The sequence below is a fragment of the Gorilla gorilla genome, chromosome 2 (genome assembly GCF_029281585.2).
Source record: "Gorilla gorilla gorilla isolate KB3781 chromosome 2, NHGRI_mGorGor1-v2.1_pri, whole genome shotgun sequence".
Lineage (NCBI taxonomy): Eukaryota > Metazoa > Chordata > Mammalia > Primates > Hominidae > Gorilla > Gorilla gorilla.
Genome location: NC_086017.1, coordinates 58,170,907 through 58,198,805, shown reverse-complemented (window position 1 = coordinate 58,198,805; position 27,899 = coordinate 58,170,907). Strand labels below are relative to the sequence as shown.

Genomic DNA, 27,899 nt, shown 5'->3' with positions numbered 1-27,899 from the left:
CCTTAACCCAGCAGATTTCCTAACAGGGGATTTAAATCTTAATTACCATACAAAGGTCCAACCAGACCTAGGAGGAACTCGCTTTAGGACAGGATGATAGATGGTTCCTCCCAGGTGACTGAGGAAAAAACCACAATGGGTATTCAGTAATTGATAAGGAAACTCTTGTGGAAGCAGAGTTAGGAGAATTGCCTCATAATTGGTCTGCTCAAACTGTGAGCTGTTTGCACTCAGCCAAGGCTTAAAGTACTTACAAAAACAGCAAGCCCATCTTTTTCTCCTCGCTCTCCTTCTCGTAGGAAAAAAGGCACATAGGATAACAGGAGCCATCTCTCATACTTCATACCCAAAAGGACTTAATCCGGGGCAACAAAATCTTAAGATCGATAATTAAGGCATATTCCTACAAAGGAAAAGAAGGATAAAGGCCCTACTGGGCAAAAACTCTATCTCAATCCTGACTCTAAAGGTTACCTACACCCTCTCTGAAACGAATTTGCGTAAGAACTGTTGTTTATGAAAATGCATCTTGATGGGGCAACTGGGTTGTTATGAAATACTCAGAAACCCAGCCCAGCTCTAGAACTCACTCCTGAGTGCAAAGGCAATGAATGTCAGGCACGCTGGTAAAGGACCACTAGAATCCAGCAGCCCAGACCCCTTTCTTTGTGGTCAAGAAGGGCAGAAAAACAGGTGCAGGACTGCTACATCGGTGAGTGTAACTAATCTGATAAGCAGAAGTCCGTGGGTGGTTACGCATCCTGAAAAGGAATAAGCATTAGGACCATAGAGGACGCTCTAGGACTAATGCTCATCAGAAATTGACTAGGGGTGCTGGCATCCCTATGTTCTTTTTAAACGTTCCCCCCCAGGCAAAAACACCCCTAAGATGTATTCTAGAGAATTAGGACCAATTTGACCCTCAGATGCTAAGAAAGAAATGACTTATATTCTTCTGCAGTACCCCTGGCCACAATATCCTCTTCAAGAGGGAGAAACCTGCCCTCCAAGGGAAGTATAAATTATAACACCATCTTACAGCTAGACTTCTTTTGCAGAAAATAGGGCAAATGGAGTGAAGTGCCATATGTGCAAACTTTCTTTTCATTAAGAGACAACTCACAATTATGTTAAAAGTGTGATTTATGCCCTACAGGAAGCCCTCAGAATCTACCCCCCCGCCCCGGCGTTCCCCTGGCTCCTTCCCCAACTAATAATGACCCCCCTTCAACACAAACGGTGCAAAAGGAGATAGAGAAAGGGGTAAACAATGAACCAAAGAGTGCCAATATTCCCTGATTATGCCCCCTTGAAGCGGTGGGAGGAGGAGAATTCAGCCCAGAGTGCGTGTACCTTTTTCCCTCTCAGACTTGAAGCAAATTAAAATAGACCTAGGTAAATTCTCAAATAACCCTGATGGCTATATTGATGTTTTACAAGGGTTAGGACAATCCTTTCATCTGACATGGAGAGACATAATGTTACTGCTAGATCAGATACTAACCCCAAATGAGAGAAGTGCCACTATAACTGCAGCCCGAGAGTTTGGCAATCTCTGGTATCTCAGTCAGGTCAATGATAGGATGACAACAGAGGAAAGAGAATGATTCCCCACAGGCCATCAGGCAGTTCCCAGTAGACCCTCAATGGGACGCAGAATCAGAACGTGGAGATTGGTGCCACAGACATTTGCTAACTTGCATGCTAGAAGGACTAAGAAAAACTAGGAAGAAGCCTATGAATTATTCAATGATGCCCACTATAACACAGGGAAAGGAAGAAAATCCTACTGCCTTTCTGGAGAGACTAAGGGAGGCATTGAGGAAGCATACCTCTCTGTCACCTGAATCTATTGAAGGCCAACTAATCTTAAAGGGTAAGTTTATCACTCAGCTGCAGACATTAGAAAAAAACTTCAAAAGTCCGCCTTAGGCCTGGAGCAAAACTTAAACTGAGAACTTGGCAACCTCAGTTTTTATAATAGAGATCAGGAGGAGCAGGCAGAACTGGACAAACAGGATAAAAAGAAGGCCACCGCTTTAGTCATGGCCTTCAGGCAAGTGGACTTTGGAGGCTCTGGAAAAGGGAAAGGCTGGGCAAATCGAATGCCTAATAGGGCTTTGCTTCCAGTGTGGTCTACAAGGACACTTTAAAAAAGATTGTCCAAATAGAAATAAGCCACCCCCTCATCCATGCCCCTTATTTCAAGGATATCACTGGAAGGCCCACTGCCCCAGGGGACGAAGGTCCTCTGAGTCAGAAGCCACTAACCAGATGATCCAGCAGCAGGACTGAGGGTGCCTGGGGCAAGCGCCAGCCCCTGGCATCACCCTCCCCAGGTATGCTTGACCACTGAGGGCCAGGAGGTTAACTGTCTGCTGGACACTAGCGCGGCCTTCTCAGTCTTACTCTCCTGTCCCAGACAACTGTCCTCCAGATCTGTCACTATCCGAGGGGTCCTAGGACAGGCAGTCACTAGATACTTCTCCAAGACACTAAGTTGTGACTAGGGAACTTTACTCTTTTCACATGCCTTTCTAATTATGCCTGAAAGCCCCATTCCCTTGTTAGGGAGAGACATTCTAGCAAAAACAGGGGCCATTATACACTGGAATTAGGAGAAGAAAAAAAGGTATATATCTATACAGACTCTAAGTATGCTTACCTAGTCCTCCATGCCCACGCAGCAATATGGAGAGAAAGAGAATTCCTAACTTCTGAGGGAACACCTATCAAATATCAGGAAGCCATTAGAAGATTATCATTGGCTGTACAGAAATCTAAAGAGGTGGCAGTCTTACACTGCAGGAGTCATCAGAAAGGAAAGGAAAGGGAAATAGAAGGGAACCACCAAGCGGATATTGAAGCCAAAGAGCCACAAGGCAGGACCCTCCATTAGAAAGGCTTATAGAAGGACCCCTAGTATAGGGTAATCCCCTCCGTGCCGCTATATTACCAGTAGCTCCCCTTACCAAGAGCTTCTATGGAGAATGTGGCTTCCCAGAAATATTGAAGCCCCATCTTATAGGAGTTTTTCTAAAGGAAACCCCACTTTCAGCCCCACACCCATATGCCCCTGAACTTCAGGCCATACATTTCAATCCTTGTATCTTTAACCTCCTTGTTAAGTTTGTCTCTTCCAGAATCAAAGCTGTAAAACTACAAATGTTCTTCAAATGGAGCCCCAGATGCAGTCCCTGACTAAGATCTACCAGGGATCCCTGGACCGGCCTGCTAGCCCATGCTCTGATATTGATGACATCGAAGGCACCCCTCCCGAGGAAATCTCAACTGCACGACCCCTACTATGCCCCAGTTGAGCAGGAAGCAGTTAGAGCAGTCGTCAGCCAACCCCCCCAACAGCACTTGGGTTTTCCTGTTGAGAGTGGGGACTGAGAGACAGGAGTAGCTGGATTTCTTAGGCCGACTAAGAATTCGTAAGCCTAGCTAGGGAAGGTGAACACACCCACGTTTAAACAGGGGCTTGTAACCCAGCTCAAGCCCGACCAATCAGGTAGTAAAGAGGGCTCACTAAAATACAAAATAGGCTAAAAGCAGGAGGTAAAGAAATAGTCAAATCATATGTCACCTGAGAACACAGGGGAGGGACAATGATCAGGATATAAACCCAGGCATTCAAGCAGGGAGTGGCAACCCCCTTTGGGTCTCTTCCCATCATGTGGGAGCTCTGTTTCCACTGTATTAAATCTTGCAACTGAAAAACAAAAAAAAAGACAGTTTTGCTCTGTCTCCCAAGCTAGAGTGCAGTGGCACGATCTCGGCTTACTGCAACCTCTGCCTCTTGGGTTCAAGCGATTCTCATGCCTCAACCTCATGAGTAGCTGGGATTACAACAGGCACGCACCACCACGCCCAGCTAATTTTTGCATTTTTAGTAGAGACAGGGTCTCACCATGTTGGCCAAGCCGGTCTCGAAGTCCTAGCCTCAAGTGATCTGCCTGCCTCAGCCTCCCAAAGTGCTGAGATTACAGGCTTGAGCCACAGTACCCAGCCTATTAAAATTTCTGATGGAAAATTTTACATGTCACTTAAAAATATATATAAGCAGGCACCAAATTTAGAGGGATTAAAAGCAAAAATTTTGAAGACCACCATGGTAGACACTGTGGTTGATCAGAGCAGTGCTGAGAAAATACACTTGACCTCCCAGAACTATGTGGCATGTCCCCAGTTAATGCCATTCATTTAGGACTTAGACCTGAGGAATTTATGATAACCAATAACTTCTGAACTTCTGCTTTAAAAAATGTTAGCGTTTTGAGAAATTTTTGTTCAAATGGTAGAACAAGCTATCATTTAAGGGAAATGAGCACTCTATCTCCAGATTTCTCAGCTCTGCTAAATAAGACTGAACTTGGAGGATTCCATATAAGTTAATTTTCTACTTTAAAACCCTGTGAGTCAGTCCAAATCAGTGGCTCACACCTGTAATCCCAATGCTTTGGGAGGCCAAGCAAGAGGGTCACTTGAGGCTAGGCGTTCAAGGCTGCAGTGAGCTGTGATTATGCCACTGTACTTCAGCCTGGGCAACAGAGAAAGACCTTGTCTCTAAAGAAATAAAAATAAATAGAACCTCTATAAGTCAATATAGAAATAATCTAAAGCAGATGCTTCAATAAAGTGAACACTTTTGACTTGATAAAATAACTGCACATGCAGATGTGGTACTTTATAGTATTGTGTCAGTATCTGAAGCCGTCTTGAATGTAATAATTATAATGCAAATCAAAATGTAGGAATTCAAAAATTGTGTATGACATATGTCTAAAATGGTAGGTTCAGCTTTGGCAAGAACAGCTAGACTTTGGAGTAGTACTGGACAGTACATACCACCCTCAGAAATTTGAAATATGAACTCACAAGATTTAGGCATTACAGAATTTAGAGTTGAAAGAAATAGATTTGAGTCATATCTACACTTCCTAATTTCAAAGCTCACTCTCTTCTACTGCCAGGCATTGGAACCTTGAAAAGACAAATAAGCTTTGCCTTCCTTCCTAGTTCATTATGAACAAACTATCAACAAAAACCATCCTGTTCAGCCAGTTTCTCAGAGCAACCATGGGAGTCACAGCAGGTAAAGTGGACTTCTTAATTTGCAAACTTTTAAGGGTTATATTATTTATTACTTGGTTTTTTTCTCAGGGGAGGCCTTGGGTAGAAATTACCTTGATATAGAATGAAAAATGTTTGCCTGGAAAATGTGTAGGATGAAGAGAATAGAAACCAGTAATTAAAATATCAATTGGTATGTACTATAATAATTTCAATAATGAAAGTAAGCTGTTGGTAAATATACTATGATTTTCCTTTCAGTAATTTTACTGGATACTAAGTATTAACACCAAGTAACAACATTAGGGAAGATTACAAGTAAAGGAGTGAGGTTTTGGTGTTTTGTCCCTTCTTGTTTCTTATTGCCTGTTGACTTACACATGTTGTTGAGTGACTGCTCTTCAGAAATGGGGTCCTACTATGTTGCCCAGGCTGGTCTCGAACTCCTGGGCTCAAGTGATCCTCCTGCCTTGGCCTCCCAAAATGCTGGGATTACAGGCATGAGCCACCATGCCTGGCTACTTTTAAATATTTTATTGGAAAACTCTTGGTGTTTATTCTTTCCCTTGGCAAGCATTCTTTACTAACTCTTTTTCTGGCATCTTCTAAAATTCTGTTTTTAAGATTTTTTTTTTTCAAATGTCCAATGATTTTAGGGAAATGAATTAAACAATTGAGTTGCATCAGACACAATTCATTCCAAATGACCTGAGGAAAGAACAAAGTATTTAGACTTCATTTCCTGGTCAGTGAGGGATCTCTGTGAGAACTTGTACTTCGCATAGATGTTTGTCCTACATCAAAAGTTGCATATTTCCACAGTTCTGTCACCATGAAGGGGATCTGCTCAGACGCCATCCTTGTTCTAGCTACCTCCATGTGGATGGCCTTTGCAATTGGTGAGTTATGTGTCCTTGCTCTGCCCACATTTTCTGCAGTAAATCTAGAATCATGGGAAAATTAGAGATGGAAGTGGAAGTGCTGTTCAGTTTTATTTAATCCTAATTTCTCATGTTACAAATGTAGAAATTAAAACCCAGAGAAAGGATTCATACAATGTTGCTACTATCAAAGCTGGGATTTGAATCCAAACCATCCAAGTCCAGGAACACTGAACTTCCCAAAATGCCAGGTTACTACCTAAGATATTTAAACCTCAGAAATGTACATTTCTAGAGTTTGTATATTTACATATCTCAAATCAAAAAAAGAAACTCATTAGACTATGTGGAAGTAGACTCAGATATTATTCTGGTTAATGGCGGGTTTTAGCAAAAGTCATGCTTATAGTTAACTGTAGGGAATCTCTGAAGGCCTCAACATGTCGTTTTTCTATTCGATTTCTGCAACTCTTTCCTACTTGTCTTCAATCTCTTACTTTCCATTGGTACGGTGTCTCACTTAAAACATTTTTTTCGAGGCTCTCACATCTTAGGAGAGTTCTGTAACAAGCTGAAAACTATTTTTCATGACTCTCATATCTTACTTAAAAAACAAATAAGCCTGGTCCCTCTCCTCCCCTTCCCTCTCCAATTTAATCATCTGTTGACAAATCTAGGTATATTTCTATACTTCCTCACCTTTCATTCAATCCTCACCCCCACTGCTACTGAGCATATCAGCCATTGGCATCAGCCTCCCTGCAAGCCTGCTGTGTTCCCTTCTGGCTGAGTCTCATCCTCTGTTGGGAACACACCATAACTCAACCAAAGTGGACCACTCCATCTTTCTTGCAAATCACCCTTTCCTTGTTCTCGTAGTTGTATGGCCTTATATTTTTGCCTCAAACCTATTTCTCCCCTGTATGCCCATAACCAGTGACTAAGTTCGGTTGATAGAACACTTCAGATATCATGTAAATTCATGCTTTTCCACATTTCCACAACAGTGACTTCCTCAGTGAAGGTTCTCATCATTTCATGAAAATATTTTTATATTCTCCTTAACCGTTCCCTTTGCCTCTAACTTGACTTACTCTAACCCATGTACCACTGCTACAATAGTTGTCATTTTTAGTGCAAATCTTATCTTAGTTCTGCTGTAATAAACACAAAGCCTTTGTGATGTGGCCCTTACTACTATGCTGGGTTTCCCAGCACCCATTTATTTACATATCCAATAAATATATACTGTGTGTTGACCTTATGTCTAGTAACTGGGCTAGACATGGGTTATGTGTCAGGAGTGGTACCTGAACACACCAGTGGTGGAAGATATATAGATATCATAGTTCATACCTAATATTAACACACTTTTTTTTTTTTTTGAGACAGAGTCTTGCTGTTACCCAGGCTGGAGTGCAGTGGTGTGATCTCAGCTCACTGCAACCTCCACCTCCTGGGTTCAAGCAAGTTTCCCACCTCAGCCCCCAAAGTGGCTGGAACTATATGCATGTGCCACCATGCCTGGCTAAATTTTTTTTTATTTTTAGTAGAGACATGGTTTGACTATGTTGGCCAGGGTGGTCTTGAACACCTGACCTCGAGTGATCCATCTGGCTTGGCCTCCTAAAGTGCTGAGATTACAGGCATGAGCCACCTCACCCGGCCACACTTTTTGTTTTTTTCTTGAGACAAAGTCTCCCTCAGCCACCCAGGATGGAGTGCAGTGGCACCATCTCAGATCACTGCAACCACTGCCTCCCAAGTTCAAGCGATTCTCCCATCTCAGCCTTCCAAGTAGCTGGGATTACAGGCATCCGCCATCATGCCCAGCTAATTTTTGTATTTTAGTAGAGACAGGGTTTCACCATGTTGGTCAGGCTGGTCTTGAACTCCTGACCTCGGGTGACCTGCCAGCCTTGGCCTCACGAAGTGCTGGGATTACAGGCGTGAGCCACTGCGCCTGGCCAGACCATACATTTTGATAAATGTTTCAAAAGGTAGGAACAGCAAGAATGTGTAGAACTTAAGCCACTGCCTATCTTTCCCCTTCCCTTCCCAGCGCAGTGTGATGGAAGATGTACTCTGGACAGATATGGCCAAGATGAGTTTTTCTTCTCTCCCTAAGCTTACAGGGGGCAATGGTATATCGCCCTTGGAAGGACACGTCGTCAACATTTTTCATTCCCCCATACCTTTGTGTTGCTGAGGCTAAATTCCAGGAGAGTGAGTCCCAGAGGCAGGGTCCTCTTTTTTCCCACCCATCTCCTACTTGTGAGACTGAGGCTCCATCCCAGGTGAGGCAGACTGAGAGTAGTGGGGCCCTGATGGCCCTCACCCTAGCTTAGGTCAGCCCAGTGTCTCAAAAAAAAAAAAGAAAAGAAAAGAAAAGAAAGGACAGTTGGGCATGGTGGCTCATGCCTGTAATCCCAGCACTTTGGGAGGCCAAGGCGGGCAGATCACCTGAGGTCGGGAGTTTGAGACCAGCCTGACCAACTTGGAGAAACCCCATCTCTACTAAAAATACAAAAGTTAGCCAGCCATGGTGGCGCATGCCTGTAATCCCAGCCTCCCATCTCAGGAGGCTGAAGCAGGAGAATCACTTGAACCTGGGAGGCAGAGGTTGCAGTGAGCTGAGTTCGCACCATTGCACTCCAGCTTGGGTGACAAGAGTGAAACTCACTCTCAAAAAAAAAAAAAAAAAAATTAGCCAGGCATGGTGGTGCAGACCTATAGTCCCAGCTACTGGGGAGGCTGAGGCAGGAGAATCACTTGAACTAGGGAGATGGAGGTTGCAGTGAGCCAAGAATGTACCAGTGCTCTACAGCCTGGGCAACAGAGTGAGCCGCTGTCTCAAAAAAAAAAAAAAAATTACAACATTACATTAAAAAATACTTACTTACTTAGTGCAACACAAACCAGTGAAGGAGGACTTGAGAAAAAAGGAGACATACACAAAACAAAAAGTAAAATGGCAGGTGTAAGTCAATCCAACTATATCAATAAAAATGTTAAATGTGAATGAATTACACAATCCAATCAAAAGGCATAAACTGTCAGACTGAACAAAAAAAACACAACATCCAACTATATGCTTTATATGGAGATACTCCTTAGATTCAAAAACACAAATAAGCTGAAAGTAAAATGATGAGAAAAATATATCATGCAAACTGCAACCATAAAAAGTTGAAATGGCTATACTAATATCAGACAAAATACACTTCAAAACAAAAATGTTACTACAAATGAAGAGAGACATGTTATGATAAAGGGTCAGTCTATCAGGAAGATAAAACAATTATGAACATATATGCACCTAAAAATAAAGCCCCAAATATATGAAGCAAAACTAACAGAATTGAAGGGAGAAATTGATAATACAACAATAATGGTTGGAGACATCACCTCAAACTTTTAATAATGGCTAAAACAACTAGACAGAAGACCAATAAGGAAATAGAAGACTAGAACAACACTATTAACCAACTAGACCCAACAGACATCTACAGACTACACCATCCAACAACATCAGAATACACATACTGCTCAGGTGCACATGCAGTGTTCTCCAGGATAGGCCATATCCTAGATCATAAAACAAGCCTCAATAAATCTAAAAGGATTGAAATCATGTAAAGTAATTTTTCTACTATATAGAAATGTTTATTTGAATGTATTCTATATGTTCTCTATGTTAGAGAACATATAGAAATATAATATATTTGATAATAGCACAAAGGGGGTGAGTGGGAGCAATGTTGCTCTCACCACTACTATTTAACATTGTACTGGAGGTTCAAGCCAGAGTAATTAGGCAAGAGAAAATGAATAAAAGTTATCCAGATAGGATTGGAAAAAGTAAAATGATCTCTGTTTGTAGATGACATAATTTTGTGAATAGAAAGTCCTAAGGAATACTCTAAAAACTGTTAGTGTTAATAGCAAGTTTGCAGAATACAAGAGCAATATACAAAAATCATTTGTATATCTATACACTACTAATGAACATCCTGAAAATGAAATTAAGAAAACAATTTCACTTACAATAGCATCAAAAATAATAAAATACCTAAGGATAATTTACCAAAGGAGGTGAAAGACTTGCACACTGAAAACTACAAAACATTGATGAAAGAAATTAAAGAAGACCTAAACCAACATAAAGATATCCCATCTTCATGGATTGGAAGACTTAACATTGTTAAGACGGCAATACTCTAGAAATCAATCTACAGATTCCATGCAAATCCTATCAAAACCACAGCTGGCTTTTTTGCAGAAACGGAAAAGCTGATCCTAAAATTCATATGGAAAAGCAAAAGACTGCCAATAGACAAAATAGACCTCAAAAAAAAAAAAAAAAAACCAAAGTTGAAGTACTCACACTTTTCAATTTCAAAGCTTACTACAAAGTTACAGACATCAAGACAGTTTGGTACTAGCATGAGAATAGAAATACAGGTCAATGTTTCAGTCATACGTTTTATGAAAAAGAAAAAGAAATACAGATCAATAAAATATAAGAATCCAGGGGAAAAACACCTTACATTTGGAGTGAATTGATTTTAACAAGGTCTGAAGACAATTCAGTGGACAATAATCTTTTTAAACAAATGCTGCTAGGACAACTGGATATCTATATACAAAAGAATAAATGTGGACCTTTTCCTCACACCATGGACACAAATTATAATGCCTCAACATGGATCACCGAACTAAATGTAAGAGCTAAAATTATAAAACTATTAGAAGAAAACAATATGAGTCAATTTCATGACGTTGAATTAGGCAAAGCCTTCTTAACGATGGCACCAAAGGCAGAAAGGTACAACAAAAACAGAAAGATCAATTGGACTTTTAAAAACTTTTGTGATTCAAATGATACCAATAAAGATACCAATATGGCCAGGAGTGGTGGCTCATGCCTGTAATCCCAGAACTTTAGGAGGCTGAGGCGGGCAGATCACCTGAGGTACTGAAAATACAAAAATTAGCTGGGCGTGGTGGTGCACACCTGTAATCCCAGCTACTTGGGTGGCTGAGTCATGAAAATTGCTTGAACCTGGGAGGTGGAGGTTGTAGTAAGCAGAGATCACGCCACTGCACTCCAGCAGAAACTCTGCCTCAAAAAACAAAACAAAACAAACAAAAACAACAGAGATACCACTTCACACCTACTAGGATGGCTATAAGAAAAAAGAGAGATAGTAACAAATGTTAGCAAAGATGTGAAGAAATTGAAGCCATCGTGCATTGCTGATGGGAATGTAAAATGCACCTGCTTTGGAAAATAGCCTGGCAAGTCCTTAAAAGGTTTGAATATGACTGGCAATTCCACACTTTGTATATACTTGAGGGAAATAAAAACACATGCCCACACAAAAATGTGTGCATAAATATTCATAGCAGCTTTATTCATAATAGCAAAAAAGTGAAAGCAACTCCAATGTCCATTAACTGAATAATGGATAAATAAAATGTGGAATATACATACATTGAATATTATTTAGTTATAAAAAAGAATGAAGTACTGATACAAGCTACAATATAGTTAGAACATTAAAACACAGACACAAAAAACCATACACTTCGTTGCATGGCTCCATTTATATGAAATGTCCAGAAAAGCAAATCTACAGAAACAGAAAGTAGAGGCTGGGCTTGATGGCTCACGCCTGTAATCCCAGAAATTTGAGAGGCTGAGGTGGGCATATCACCTAAGGTCAGGAGTTCGAGACCAGCCTGGACAACACGGTGACACCCCGTCTCTTCTAAAAATACAAAAATTATCTGGGCATGGTGGCATGCACCTGTAATCCCAGCTACTTGGAAGGCTGAGACAGGAGAATCACTTGAACCCAGGAGGCCGAGGTTGCAGTGAGCTGAGATCGCGCCACTGCACTCCAGCTTAGGCAACAGACCGAGATTCTGTCTAAAAAAAAAAAAAAAAAAAAAGAAACAGAAAGTGGATTATTGTTTTTCAGGGGCGAGGGTGGGGCAGGAGGGGAAATAGTTGGGAGAGGGGCATGATAAATGACTGCTAATGGTTACAGGGTTTCTTTTTGAGGTGATGATGGCATAACTGTGAATATACTAAAAACCATCAAACTGTAAACTTTAGGTGAATTATTTAAAAAGAAAAAATCCTCTATATGATGGTAAAAATTGGTAAATTTGGCTGGGCACGGTGGCTTACATCTGTAATCCCAGCACTTTAGGAGGCTGAGTGGGAGAATTGCTTAAGCCCAGGAATTCCAGACCAGCCTGTACAACGTAGTGAGACCTCAGCTCCACCAAAAAAATCAAGAAAATAAGTCGGTCATAGTGGTGCATGCCTGTAGTCCCAGCCACTTGGGAGGCTGAGGTAGGAGGATTACTTGAGCCCAGGTAGTTGAGGCTTCAGTGAGCTGATATCGTGTCAATGCACTCCAGCCTGGGTGACAGAGCAAGACTCTGTCTGAAAACTTTTTTTTTTTTTAGACGGAGTCTTGCTCTTTCACCCAGGCTGAAGTGTAATGGTGCGATCTTGGCTCACTGCAACCTCCACCTCCTGGGTTCAAGTCATTCTCCTCCCTCAACATCCCAAGTAGCTGGGACTACAGGCATGCACCACCATGCCTGGCTAATTTTCGTATTTTTAGTAGAGACAGGGTTTCACCATGTTGGCCAGGCAGGTCAAAACATTTTTTAAAAATCTGGTAAAATTCTATGATATGTGAATTATACTCAAGAAAGCTGATATATATGAGAGTTGATAACATATTATACATATTATATACTATAAAATTATATCATGTGATTATAATATATACTTATATAAAATTTTATATACATATGTAATTGCAAAGACTGCTTTGGATTGAATATGTAAGCCTTAATGAAACTCAGCATCTTTTAGGGCATCTCCATATAATGAATTCATGGTAATTTGTAACTTAGAGCATGTTTACTAAAAATAACTGACAAGGATTACAGAAATTGTTACTTATGAAATGGAAGGGCTAGAATTAAGAACTCCATTTTACAAGAAGGTAAAGGCACGTATTTCCTGATTCTTTGCTCCTTTAGAGGGCAGCTTGCATCAAAGAGGAGCCCAGCCTCTTCTGATGGGGTTTGATGCTTCCTGTGTGCCAGCTAGGGTTCCCCTCATCTTACCTTTTTCCCTGAGGGCAGAAGACAGAGAAGCAACTTTTCTGTATGTGCTTTTGTCTTCCAGACTTCCCCCTTCCTATGGCCTCTGAAAGAGGTCAGCTAGACAAAACAATAGTGAGTACTGCTTCCTTGGTTCCCAATAACAGGAATGGGGAGAGAGCCAGTTTGCCCAAAAGCCCCAGCTCTTTCTTCTGGGAGGTGGGCAGTGGAGGGGGCTTGCATGGGAATAACAGAAGAATAAAAGCTGAGTCACCAAGTATGTGTAGCACATTTTATATGTTCCTGAGCCCTCTTCTCAAGGGTTCTCCCAATCAGTTTACATAACTCACCTGTGGGGTAGAAAGCAAGTATTTTGCACCAATAAATGGATGAGGATGTCGTGGCACAAATTCAGGTAGGTCCTATGCCACGGTGGATACTGTTTCCACCATGATATGCCAGGCATACCCCCTGCCTCCCTCACACCAAGGCCCTATGAGGTATTTTCTCCATCTCCTTCCTTTGGTGCCTTCAACCTGCTGTGACAAGTTTGAGCCCCTGCCATCTGAGGCACCACATATGATAATGTTCATCAGAATTTTTTTTTTTTGAGACGGAGTCTTGCTCTGTTGCCCAGGCTGGAGTGCAGTGGCGCGATCTCAGCTCACTGCAACCCCTGCCTCCCGGGTTCAAGTGATTCTTCTGCCTCAGCCTCCCGAGTAGCTTGGACTACAGGTGCGTGCCACCACACCCAGCTAATTTTTGTATTTTTAGTAGAGATGGGGTTTCACCATGTTGGCCAGGCTGGTCTCAAACTCCTGACCTTATGGTCTGCCCACCTCGGCCTCCCAAAGTGCTGGGAGTACAGGCGTGAGCCGCCATGCCTGGCCCTTCATCAGAAATTTTAACCTGGAAAGACATTTCCCTACTTCTGCTCTCTGTAACCTAACGATCACATTTTGGGGTTGGTACAAAAATATGACTGTTAGGTTACAGAGGGCAGGGATTTTTATCTTTTTTTTTTTTTTGGAGACGGAGTCTTGCTCTGTCGCCCAGGCTGGAGTGCAGTGGCGCAATCTCTGCTCACTGCAAGCTCCACCTCCCGGGTTCACATCATTCTCCTGCCTCAGCCTCCCCAGCAGCTGGGACTACAGGCGCCCACCACCACGCCCAGCTAATTTTTTGTATTTTTAGTAGAGATGGGGTTTACCGTGGTCTCGATCTCCTGACCTCGTGATCCGCCCGCCTCGGACTCCCAAAGTGCTGGGATTACAGGCATGAGCCACCGCGCCCGGCCGGTATTTTTATCTTAATAAAGAATTTATGGGAGACTGGAGAGTGCACAGATTATATATTATTTTGCAATTATATACATATTGTGGGTGGTAACTGTTGGGGTCAAACACTGAGGCTTCTGAATCCTTTTCTTTGAACTCCTGGTCTGGTGCTCGTATTCCATCCACCTCCCAAGCTATACATAATAATGGCCAAAGGACCTGGATGAAAGTGTCTGAAGCAGTTGTGTGTGTCTCACCTTCAGGTTGAATGCCTCAAGAATGTAAATAAGTGCTGGTTTTTATCCTACATCAAGCCCAGTGAACCTATTTGTGGCGGTGACCAGGTTACCTACAGTAGTGACTGCCATCTCTGCTCCAAAATTCTGTAAGTCCTAATTTTGTTCTCCCTTTCTTTCAAGTCAAGAGGTTAAGAGTGGTCAAAAGAGGGTGATGACCTCAGCCCACTTCCTACATCATCCAATGAGACCTTCTTTCCAGACATTCCTCCAGTATTTGTTCCTCCCTTTCTTCCATCCCTTTCTGTGACCTCAAAAGGTACATGTGATCCTATTTAGACAATGCAGAAACAGAAATCCACTAAGGTGAGGGCACTGTGTGTGACCTGGACAAGCCTCAAGTGGAGGCACTCAGAAACAAGCAGCCACAGCATTTAGATCATGTGACCCTACATGAAGGTCATCCTCATGCCCCCTCAGGCCAAAGAACAGAAACAAAGAACAAAAAGAAGAGGAAGAGGAAGCTGGGTGAAGAATCTTCCCAGCTAATAGTTTATTGGTCCTAAAATGGATATTATTTTCCAAAACAACTTTCTTTTGCTTTCAACTTAGTATGTGGTTTAGTCTCTGCACCCATCACATGTTAGAAGCTTTGAGTAACACACAAGTGAAACGCCCAATTGTTGAGCCCAAGGGGAATAGCGAGGAGCAGGGGTTTGTATCAAGGAAACTCCGTATACAGTTAGGAGGATTCTCTGACATCTGCTTTCTCCTTTAAGGAGAAAAACCACACCCTTGTCTAACTAAGGCTTACAAGTTGAGTGCAGTATCTTAAGAGAGAAAAGCAAAAACACAAGAGTAGATCAGAATTAAGTCTCTCTCCCCTTCCTCTTCTTAGCTTCTCCTCCAGAGAAGGAATAAGAATCTTCTTGATCAGGATGAGAGATATTTGGCTGGGCAGGATCGGACTTTCTTGTATTCTTGGCTGAATAAACACTAAAGCTTACACTAGAACCCATACGAGAGTTGTAAGGTAAACAACTTTGGTGTCAGCCTCAATCACTGGCACAGACGCTGACACCTGACAATCAGAAAGCATCATCTGGGGAATGCGCAGCATCACAGAGTCAAACGATGCTGGAACCAGGAGACATCTGAGAGACGGCCTCTAAAGAGCTCCCTTTCAGTGTATCTTAGAAATTATTCTAGCTGGGCGCAGTGGCTCACGCCTGTAATCCCAGCACTTTGGGAGGCCGAGGTGGGCGGATCACCTGAGGTCAGGAGTTCGAGACCAGCCTGGCCAATATGACGAAACCCCGTCTCTACTAAAAATACAAAAATTAGCCGGGTGTGGTGGTGCATGCCTGTAATCCCAGCTACTCAGGAGGATGAGGCAGAAGAATCCCTCGAACCCAGGAGGCGGAGGTTGCAGTGAGCTGAGATTGCATCACTGCACTCCAGCCTGGGAGATAAAGCAAGACTCCGTCTCAAAAAAAAAAAAGAAATTATTCTCTTAGCAGTTGCACTGGAGATTACAAGTTAAATTTTAATTTATACCAATCTAATTTGGATTAATACCAACTTAATTACAAAAATTTTTAAAAATATTTTTGCCTGGAGGGGTGGCTCAAGCCTGTAATCCCAACACTTTGGGAAGCTGAGGCAGAAGGATTGCTTGAGCCTAGGGATTTGAGACATGAGCAACATAGCGAGACCCTGTCTCTACAAAAAAAATTAAAAAATTAGCCAGACATGGTGGCACCTGCCTGTAGTCCTAGCTACTTGGAAGTCAGGATGATTGCTTGAGCCCAGGAGTTCAAGGCTGCAGTGAGCCATGATCGTGCCACTGCACTCTAGCCTGGGCAACAGAGCAAAGTTCTTTTGAGACGGGCAGATCAGGAGGTCAGGAGATAGAGACCATCCTGGCTAACATGGTGAAACCCCATCTCTACTAAAAATACAAAAAATTAGCCGGACGTGGTGGCGGGCACCTGTAGTCCCAGCTACTCAGGAGGCTCAGGCAGGAGAATGGCGTGAACCTGGGAGGTGGAGCTTGCAGTGAGCCAAGATCACGCCACTGCACTCCAGCCTGGGTGACAAAGTGAGACTCCGTCTCAAATAAATAAATAAATAAATAAATGCTCCTTTTTTTTTTTATTTTTTGAGACGTAGTTTCACTTTTGTTACCCATGCTGGAGTGCAATACTGTGGTCTCGGCTCACTGCAACCTCCGCCTCCTGGGTTCAAGTGATTCTCCTGCCTCAGCTTCCCCAGTAGCTGGGATTACAGGCGCACACCAACACGCCTAGCTAATTTTTGTATTTTTGTAGAGATGGGGTTTCACCATGTTGGCCAGGCTGGTCTCAAACTCCTGACCTCAGGTGATCCGCCTGCCTCGGCCTCCCAAAGTGCTGGGATTACAGGCATGAGCCACTACACCCAGCCAAAAAATGCTGTTCTTAAATAGCTCCATTCTCCCCATCCTTCTTTGAACTGTTTTTGTTATACAAATTACAGCTTTATTCATTGTACACCCATTCACACAGATTTATAATTGTTTTATGCAGTTGCCTCTTAGATAGGAGAGAAAGATTTACAAACAAAAATATGTTTATACTGTCTATTATTTTCCTATGTAGTTACTTTAACTGGCTCTTTATTTCTTCACATGAATTCAAGTTTCTGCTTATGATCCTTTCATTTTAGCCTGAAGGACTGTTTAGTATTTTGTAGGTCTGCTAGCAACAAATTGCCTCAATTCTTCTTTATCTAGACATATCTTAATTTCACCTTTCTTTCTGAAGAATAGTTTGGTGGGCATAGAATTCTTGGTTGACTGTCATTTTCTTTTTTTATTTTTCTTTTCTTTTATTTATTCATTTATTTATGAGACCAGGTCTCACTCTGTCACCCAGGTTGGAGTGCAGTGGCATGATTGTGGCTCACTGCAGCCTCGACCTCCTGGGCTCAAGTGATCCTCCCACCTCAGCCTTCTGAGTAGCTAGGACTACAGGCACACCCCACCATGTTCAGCTAAATTTTTTTTTGTATTTTTGGTAGAGACAGGTTTTCACCATGTTGCCCAGGCTGGTCTTGAACTCCTGAGCTCAAGCAGTCCACCCTCCTCCACCTCCCAAAGTGCTGGGATTATAGGTGTGAGCCACCGTGCCTGGCCACCTCTCACTTTCTTTCAGCATTTTGACTGTCATCCCACTGCTTCCAGCTTCCATGACTCCTGATGGAGGAATCACATGAATTCATCAGAATTCATGGAGGCTAGAACCAGTATGAGGATCATTTACATGTGATGATTCACTTCTCCCTTTCTGCTTTTCGGATTCTCTCTTTGCCTTTGTCTTTTGGCAATTTTATAATGATTTGTCTATGTGTGGCTCTATTAGAATGTATCCTACTGTAAGTTTTTTGAACTTATTGGATGAACAGTTTTTCATCAAACTTGGGGAATTTCAGCCATTATTTTTCCAAGTATTCTTTTGCCTTTCCTCTCTCTCCTCTCCTTGAGGGATTCCCTTTATGTATATGTTGATGCCCTTGACAGTGTCCCACACTTCTCTGTGGCTATATTCATTTTTTTCCCAATTTGAATTGAGTTGTATCTTATTGGTTATGTGAGGCATTTTAACCCATTTTGTTCTTTTTTCTTCATAATTATTTTTCTTTCTTTTCCTCAAACTGGTTACTATTCATTGGTCTATCTTCAAGCACATTTGACTCTTTCTTCTGTCTGCTCAAATCTTGTATGAGCCCCTCCAGGGAATTTTTCATTCTAGGTCATTGTAATTTTCAACTTTAGAATTTTTATTCAGGTTCTTGAAAAATGTTTTCTGTCTCTTTATTGATATTCTCTATTTGGTGAGACATCATTCTCATACTTGCCTTTAGTTCTTTGTTCTTTACATACGGTTTCCTTCAGTTCTTTTTTTTTTTTTTTTTTTTTTTTGAGATGGAGTCTTACTCTGTTACCCAGGCTGGAGTGCAGTGGCATGATCTCGGCTCACTGCAACCTCTGCCTCCTGGATTCAAGCAATTATCCTATCTCAGCCTCCCAAGTATCTGGGATTACAGGCTTGTGCCATCAAGCCCCACTAATTTTTGTAGTTTTAGTAAAGACAGGATTTCACCATGTTGGTCAGGCTGGTCTTGAACTCCTGACCACAAGTGATCCACCTGCCTCAGCCTCCCAAAGTGTTAGGATTACAGGAGTGAGCCACCACACCCAGCCAAGTTCTTTAAACATAAGTAAAATAGCTGATTTAAAATGTCTTGTAAGTCCAACATCTAGGCTTCCTCAGTGACAGATTCCATTGACTGACTTTTATCCTATATATGAGCCATACTTTCTTTTCCTTTGTATGTGCCATGACTATTTTGTTGAAAATTGAATATTTTGAATAATATAATGTGGCAACTCTGGAAATCAGATTCTCACCTCTATCCAAGGTTTGTTGCTGTTATTTGTTGTTGTTGCCATGTGTTAGTTTAGTGACTTCTGAAATAATCCTGTAAAGTATGCATTTTTTGTCATGTATGGCCATTGATCTGGTCCTACTCATTATCTTATTATCAGCTAATGATTGGAAAAAAATTTCCTTAAATGGCTGGAACCAATAAATCTCCCAGTCTTTGACCACAAAAACTTTGTGTGTGCACTGAGGCATGTCTCTACTCAACCAGGCAGTTTAAAGCTACACTTTAGTGTTCACTAGATGTTTGCACAGACCCACAAGATTAGTTAGAGATGAGATGTCGGGACTTTCTCTGGTCTTTTCTGAGCATGCAGAAAGCCTTACACTGGCTGAAGGCCTTCTGTATTTCCAGTAACATGTTAGAGCTTTTCAAAACCTCCTATGGACATCTCATTGCCTAACTTACTTTTAAGCTCTTGGTTAACCTATTGTTTTTCACAACTATTACACACCATGCAGCAGCCATGATGTTAAACAGTTGTCTCTGATTGTTTTCAACAAATTTTCCCAGGGAAAAGGCTGTTTGCACCAAGAGAGGTTTGAGTATGGTCAAATAAAAGCCTTGCAAATGGGTCTTTCAGAGAACCACCCAGACAGGTCAAATAATGACAATTCTCTGGTAATGGTGCATTGAAGGCATTCCAACACCAGTCTTCTCCCTCCAGATGCTGCCAGGCTGCTGGTTTTCACCATGATTGTGGGTGGTTGTTTTTCATTACTACCATGGAACTGGGAATGCTGCAGATGGGTTCAGAGCAAGATAAAATGCCATGAAACTCACTATTCTTACTGAGAAGCAGCAATTTTTCTTGAACAGATGTGCCTTGGATTGCTGCATGGTTTGATTTTTTTTTTTTAATTCCCAGAATTCTGGAAAACTTGATTCTGACCATTTTTGCCAGTGTTCTTGTTGCTTTCGTGGAGGAATTTTTAAAGATTCTTACTTCTCCATTTTCACTGTCCAAGCAAAAGGGCTCACTTTTGAATGAAGACACTGAGACCTGAGGGGAGCAACTTGTCAAAGTTCTTATAACTATAAATGGGTGCAAATGCATATTTTTAAAGATTGAGGTAAACTTCATATGACATAAAGTGAACCATTTTAAAGTGAACAAATTGGTAGCATTTAGTACATTTACAATGTTATAAAACTGCCACCTTTATTACTTTCAAAACATTTTTGTCACTCCAGAATAAAACCTCATGTCCATTAAGCAGTTAACTTCCCATTCCCTCCTCCCCACAGTTCCTGGCAACCAGCAATAGACTTTCTGTTTTTACAGATTTACTATTCTGTATATTTCACATAACTGGAATTATACAACCTATGATCTTTTGTGTCTGGCTTCTTTCACTTACATAATCATTTTGAGGTTCATCCACAGTGTGGCATATATCTTCATTTCTTTTTGTATTACTGAATAGTTTTCCATTATGTGTATATACCACAATTTTTAAATTTATTAATTGAAGGAAATTTGGGTTGTTTCCGTGTCTAACTATTGTGAATAGTGCTCTTATAGACATTTGTGTACAAGTATTTATTTGAGTACCTGTTTTCAGGCTTCTGGTTATTTACCTAGGGGTGGAATTTGCTGAGTTATATGGTAATTCTGTGTTTAACTTTTTGAGGAACCATCAAACTTTTCCATAGGGGCTGAACCATTTTACATTCTTCCAGAAATATTAGAGTTCCAATTTCTTCACATCCTTGCTAGTACTTTTTAAAAATATTATTATATCCATCCTTGTGGGTGTGAAATGGTATCTCATCAAGTTTTCATTTACATTTCTCTAATGACTAATGAGGTTGGACATCTTCTCATGTACTTTTTGGCTATCCATATACTTTTTTGGAGAAATATCTACTCAAGTCCTTTGCCCATTTTTAAAAATTGTGTTGTCTTTATGTTTTAGTTGTAAGAATTCTTTATATATTTTGAATACTAAATACTATGATTTTCAAATATTTCTCCCCCCATTCTATAGGTTGCCTTTTACTTTCATGATAATGTCCTTTGATGCACAAAGTTTTTAATTTTGATGACATCAATTTATCTATTTTTTCTTTTGTTGTTCTTACATTTGCTATTACACCCAAAAAACCACTGTAAAATCCAAAGGCATAAAGATTTACTTCTAATTTTTCTTCTAAGAGTTTAGTAGTTTTAGCCCATTGATCCTTTTTTTTTTTTTTTTTTTTTGAGACAGAGTCTGACTCTGTTCCCAGGCTGGAGTACAGTGGCATGATTTCAGCTCACTGCAACCTCTGCCTCCCAGGTTCAAGCAATTCTCCTGCCTCAGCCTCCAGAGTAGCTGGGACTACAGGTGTGCACCACCACGCCCAGCTAATTTTTTGTATTTTTAGTGGAGACGGGGTTTCACCATGCTGGCCAGGCTGGTCTCGAACTTCTGACCTTGTGATCCCCCTACCTCGGCCTCCCAAAGTGCTGGGATTAGAGGCGTGAGCCACCACGCCCGGCCCCATTGGTCCACTTTTGAATTAAATTTTATATATGGTGTGAGATAGAGGTCTAACTTTTTTTTTTTCTTTTTGAGACAGGGTCTCACTTTGTCACCCAAGCTGGAGTGAAGTGGCACGATCTTGGTTCACTGCAACCTCCACCTCCTGGGTTCAAGCAATTCTCCTGCCTCAGCATCCCCAGTGGCTGGGATTACAGGTGCCCACCACCAAGCCTGGGTAATTTTTGTATTTTTAATAGAGATTGGGTTTCACCATGTTGGCCAGGCTGGTCTCAAATTCTTGACCTCAGGTCATCTGCCTGACTCAGCCTCCCAAAGTGCTCGGATTATAGGCATGAGCCACCATGCCCACCCTGTCTAATGTTATTCTTTTGTATGTGGTTATCCAGTTGTCCCAGCTTTATTTGTTGAAGAAACTATCCTCTTCCCCCATTGAATGGCTTTGGCACCCTTGTTGAAAATCAATTGGCCATAGATATATGAGTTTATTTTCGGATCCTTGATTCTTTTCTTTTATTCTGTATTTATATCCTAATACCAGTACCAGTACCACTGATTATTATACTTTTTTTTTTTTTTTTTTTTTTTTTTGGAGACAGGGTCTTACTGTGTCTCCCAGGTTGGAGAGCAGTGGTGTGGTCATAGCTCACTGCAGTCTTGAACTCCCGGGCCCACACAATCCTCCTGCCTCAGCCTCCCAAGTAGCTGACACTGCAAGATTATTGTAGTGTTATAGTAAGTTTTTGAAATTGGACATTTGGAGTTTTCCAATTTTGTTTCTTTTTCAAGATGATTTTGGCAACTCAGGGCCCTTTGCAATTCTATATGAATTTCAAGATTGGCTTTTCTATTTCCACAAAATATAAAGGCCACTGGAATTTTGATAAGGATTGCATTGAATCTGTAGATTGCTTTGGGAAGTATTGTCATCTTAAATTAATTCTTCCAGTCAGTGAGCATGGGATGTCATTCATTTATTTAGGCCTTCTTTATTTATTTTCAGCAGTTTCAGTTTTGTAGTTTTGAGTGTACAAGTCTTTCACCTCCAGGATTATTACTAAGTATTTTCTTTTTTGGATGCTGTTGTAAACTGAATTGTTTTCTTAATTTTATTTTGAAATTGTTCATTGCTGATTTATAGTTATAGAAACACAACTGGTTTTTGTGTGTTAATCTTGTACTCTGCAACTTGTTGAATTTATTAGCTTTAGTCATTTTTTATATTAATTTTTTGGGATTTTCTACATATAGAATCATATCATCTTTGAATAGAGATCATTTTACTTCTTCCTTTCCAATTTGGATGCCTTTTATTTCTTTTTCTTGCCTAATTGCTCGCCTAGAATTTCCAGTCCAATGTTGAATCTCAGTGGTGAAAGCAGGTATTCATGTCTTGTTCCTGATCTTATACAGGTCTTTCAGTCTTTCACCATTGAGTACGATATTAGCTATGGGTTTTTCATAAGTGTTCTTTATCATGTTGAAGAAGTTCTCTTCTATTCCTAGTTTTCTGGGTGTTTTATTATGAAATGGTGTTGGATTTTGTTGAATATTATGTGTGTATGTTTTGAATCAATTGATATTATCATGCAATGTTTTTCTGTCATTCTATTAATGTGATATTATTAAATTGGCTGATTTTTTTTTTGGAAACGCTCTGAATTCTTGGGATAAAGGCCATTTTGTCATGGTGTATAATCCTTTTAATATGTGGTTGTATTCAATTTGTTGGTATTTTTCTGAGAATCTTTGCATCTGTATTCACAAGGGATATTGGTCTATAGTTTTCCTTTTTGTGATGTCTTTGTCTGTCTTTGATAACATGGTAATGCTGTCCTCATAGAATGAAGTAGCAAGTGTTCCCTCCTCTTGTATTGTTTGGAAGAGTTTAAGAAAGATTGGTATTAAACCTTTTAAAAATATTTGGTAGGCCAGGTGCAGTGGCTCATGCCTGTAATCCCTGCACTTTGGGAGGCCGAAGCGGGTGGATCACCTGAGGTCAGGAGTTCAAGACCAGCCTGGCCTACATGATGAAACCCAGTCTCAACTAAAAATACAAAAAATTAGCTGGGCCTGGTGGCGCATGCCTGTAATCCCAGCTACTTGGAAGGCTGAGGCAGGAGAATTGCTTGAACCCAGGAGGCAGAGGTTGCAGTGAGCTGAGATCGCGCCACTGCACTCCAGCCTGGGCAACAAGAGCAAAACTCTCTCTCAAAAAAAAAAAAAAAAAAAAAAAAAAAAAAAAAATTTTGGTAGAATTCAGTACTAAAGCCATCTGGTGTTTGTTGGGAGATTTTTTATTACTGATTCAGTATCTTTACTTGTCATAGGTCTGTTGAGACTTTTTATTTCTTATTAAGTTTTGATAATTTGTGTGTTTCTAGGAATTTGTTCATTTCATCCAGAATATCTAATCTATTGACATACAATTGTTCATAGTATTCTCTTTTAATCCTTTGTTTCTGTAAGGTCAGTAGCGATGTTTCAGCTTTCATTAAATGAATATTTTAACTTTAAGACACATTCTTTTTCTAATCCTCTGTATTTCTACTTGAATTTTCAAAGGCTATTTTGAATTTCTGTATTTTATTGTAGACTGAGTATGTTTTATATACTCAATGTCTTTGACAAATAAAAATTCATATAGTAGAATTTTTAAATATTTGCTAAGAATTCATTATTAGCAGAATGTTTATTTCCCAAACTTAGCCAAAGATTATCTAGTAAAATTTAGTCAGAATTTATGATATACCATACAGCAAAAATAATTTTAAAATATAATTTCTTTCAGATTTGAAGGGCTTAACATAACTAAACTGTATGATGGACAATGTGTAAGTAAAGACACTTTTATTTTTTATTTTTAGAAGTAAACTAGATAAGTTAAGAGCTCACTGTTTTAGAGGGTTTTAAATGTTTTGTTATGAACATTTTCAAACATACATAAAAGTAGAGCCAATAATAGATCCCACAAGCCTATCATGTGTATTCAATAAATTGTAATGTTTTGCCACATTTCTTCCCTCTATTCTTTTATTTCTCTGTTTTCTTTGATGAAGTATATTAAAACAGGTCTCAGACATCATGTTATTCACTCCTACATACTTCAGAGTTCTTCTCTAATAAGTCTGGACATTTCCTTACATACTCAAAAGGTCTTATTACAACTAATTATTTCATTGTCATCTTGTAATACATACTTCATATTCAAATCTCCCCAACCAAAAATAACACCTTCTGGAGGAAGAAACATAATTTGGCCTGATAATTCTGCTTAAAGAACATCTATTTTACCCTTGCTCTTCCCTGTCATTTCCAATATCTAGGATATTAATGAAAGACACTAATTGAAATGTGAACAGTTATTCTGAGAGTGAATGGGCCAGCACTTGCCGGAGCCCTAGGTCTAGAGATTGTGTCCCTGACTTCCGGGTTATAGTCCAAAGCAAGAACTCAGCTGAAGCCATAGAGATCATTATTGCATTATGAGGCGTGGCAACAAGACTGGGAGAAATCAATGTAGAAGAGAAAATAAAGACAGTAGGAGGTAAAGCAGGTAAAACAGGACAATTATATAATTTAGTAATAATTTTATGACAATGTCTTCTGACACCATCTCCATGACAAATTCACAGGGCTCATCTGATTTACAGACCAGCACACATATTACTCACTTAGGGACGGTCAATTACCTGAATGTTCTCTAGTTCCACTAAAGAGAAATCACAAGAACTTTTAGACACTTTCATGATTTGGGGTAACTATGAAAAGATCTCACATGATTTCTACTTCTGTCAGATTCTTGCTGAGCTGAGCTTACTCATTAAAAATCCTGCTAAATCCCTCCTTTTATATCTGGACCGTACCTCAGTCTATGACTCTTGTCAAATAAATCTCTGGTCTTATATCCATTTTAAACTTTTAACTTCAAAGGGGTGGTTTTAAATTTAAGGCTATCTATAGAATGGTGTTCAAAGTGTTCTAAGAATCACTTATGTGCCAAAGTAAAGACTAATATTTAACAGGGGAGAAGAGTTTTAGGGACATGCAGAAAGAGGGATTGGTAAGGAAGATATCACATCAGTATAAAATGATAGAATTTTCCCTAAATCAGAGCGATCCAGAAAAGAATTGTGCGGCATCCAAATACAGTGAGCTTCCTTTCATCACATTTGGACTAGAAAATCCTAAATCTTCTAGGGGAGATCCCTATATCATGTTGGGACCTCAACAGTCTATTTAAGACAAAAATGCATTTTATTCATTTATTTCAAATGTAAACATGAATTGTGCCATGGATGAAAAAGTTAACTATAGGAGACCACCTGAAAATGTTACTGCAGAGCACAATTCTGTCTCTCTACCAAGGCTCTGATGAAATTGTTGATATAATTAATATTGCTTTTATAAAGTAATTCAGAAAGCTTGGATGCCAAGGATTTGCAGAGATTAAGAATGCAGACTGGGCTGGGCACGGTGGCTCATGCCTGTAATCCCAGCACTTTGGGAGGCCAAGGCAGGCGGATCACAAGGTCAGGAGATCGAGACCATCCTGGCTAACACGGTGAAACCCTGTCTCTACTAAAAATACTAAAAAATTAGCCGGGCTTGGTGGTGGGCGCCTGTAGTCCCAGCTACTTGGGAGGCTGAGGCAGGTGAATGGCATGAACCCGGGAGGTGGAGCTTGCAGTAAGCCAAGATCACGCCACTGCACTCCAGCCTGGGCGCCAGAGTGAGACTCCATCTCAAAAAAAAAAAAAAAAAAAAAAAAAAAAAATGCAGACTGAAGTCAGAATTCATTGCACAAACTCAGTGATCTAGAGCTAGTACCACTGACAGCTTTAGTTATTCTTATGTATAGGTAGTGAGCCCAGGTATCCCAAGTACAGAATGTGATGTCTGGGGAAGAGCATTGAAGAAAAAGTCACAAACCTTTCAGTTAATACCTCTGTGACTCAGCTAGAACTCATCTGTCTGGGTTATCATGAAACTCAAATGAGATGTACACTTGAATGAACTCAAATGAGATATAGGCTTAATAAAGATATGTACTAATATATATGAGTATATAATTGCATTAAGAGCCAACCACAATGATGAACTACAATGAGCTATTGGCACCTTCCCCTAAATCAGTCCTTAGAGAATCAATTGGAGTTTGAGGAAACTAATAATTCCAGAAGAGGTTGGGTGGGGGGGATAGGGAGGGAGAGAGAGAGAGTAGGAAGAGAAAGAAGAAAACAAGACATGAAAATGGAGAAAGAAGAGGGATAGGGAGGAAGAGGAAGTGGAAGAAGGAAGGGAGGAAAGGAAGGAAGGAAGGAAAGAAGGAAGGAATGGGAAAGAGAAGGGAAAGGAAAGGGAAAAGAGGGGAAGGGGAAACCTGAGACACTTTTAGGGAGATGGAAAGCTCCATATCCCCCAACAGGTCTCTGCCAGGACCCTGCTTCATGTCAACTCCACTGCCCCTACCCCCTCGGGAGTTCCCAGAGGCTCTCCTGGGGTCCAAAGTCTCACCCAGACATCCCCATCCTTTGCCTTCCTCTTTTCCACCGACTTTCACTCTGCTTTTTTCTTCTCGAGTGAAATTAGAATGTCTCTAACCTGCCTTAATTCAGAGAATAATTGTTTAGCATTTCCCCTGCTGAACTATGGTTGTGGTTACCAATGTGGTGGCTTTTCTCTTAACTGCCTCAAATTTGATTTCTCTAAGCAGATAATTCTCTTGCAGGAAAACTCTTGAACGTACCACAAAGAATTATAAAACCTACTGAATCTCCAGATGGCCAAGTGAAACACAATGGTTGCCTCTTCAAATATATCCCCTTTAATTACTAATGGTTGGATCAAACTCGTTGATTTATGTCTTCAATAAATGATTCTTAGCAGAAAACCTGGCTGGCAAACATTTCTCTTGATTAATAAGAATCTTTTAAAAATATCAGATATTCTATTTTCTCATCCCCAAGCTACTTGACTCATGCCATGGGTTCCCTCTGTTCTTACACAGATTGTAAGCAAATGACCACAAAAATCTAAAATCTTAGTAAGAAAAGCAAGCTTTCTGGCGTTTTTAACTTGCCCTGTACCCATTCTCCCTACCCCAACTCTGCTGTAGGCTTAAATTAAACCAGCCCTGAAATCATGGTGGAAACCAGCCTCCGAAAAGACATCAAAAGGGGAAGAACAGGTTTGGAGGTCCCCAAAAACACCATTTCCAGAAAATGATCGTTATTTGATTTCCCTGGCAGTTCCCTAGAGACCTCCTCCAGCTGGCTTGCCTTTTGGCTTTTTGTTTTGTTTTGTTTTGTTTTGTTTTAACCT

General features: G+C 40.6%; 1 protein-coding gene across 1 annotated transcript; it reads left to right on the top strand.

Moving 5' to 3' along the window:
• Positions 1 to 581: 581 nt before the first annotated feature.
• Positions 582 to 27,468, top strand: SPINK8 (serine peptidase inhibitor Kazal type 8 (putative)). The gene is made up of 8 exons (XM_004034068.4): positions 582 to 712; positions 1,771 to 1,876; positions 4,977 to 5,098; positions 5,899 to 5,975; positions 13,177 to 13,226; positions 14,632 to 14,753; positions 24,367 to 24,409; positions 27,307 to 27,468. Exons 4-8 carry the CDS (start codon positions 5,909 to 5,911, stop codon positions 27,316 to 27,318), a joined length of 294 nt encoding a protein of 97 aa, XP_004034116.1. The 5' UTR covers positions 582 to 712; positions 1,771 to 1,876; positions 4,977 to 5,098; positions 5,899 to 5,908; the 3' UTR covers positions 27,319 to 27,468.
• The last annotated feature ends 431 nt before the right edge of the window (positions 27,469 to 27,899 follow it).

Bases quoted from the DNA above. Each gene is read 5' to 3' on its own strand.
- SPINK8 (XM_004034068.4), top strand. From the start codon at position 5,909: ATGAAGGGGATCTGCTCAGACGCCATCCTTGTTCTAGCTACCTCCATG. The intron at 5,976-13,176 runs GTGAGTTATGTG...TTTGTCTTCCAG, and splicing joins GTGGATGGCCTTTGCAATTG to ACTTCCCCCTTCCTATGGCC. The intron at 14,754-24,366 runs GTAAGTCCTAAT...AATTTCTTTCAG, and splicing joins CATCTCTGCTCCAAAATTCT to ATTTGAAGGGCTTAACATAA.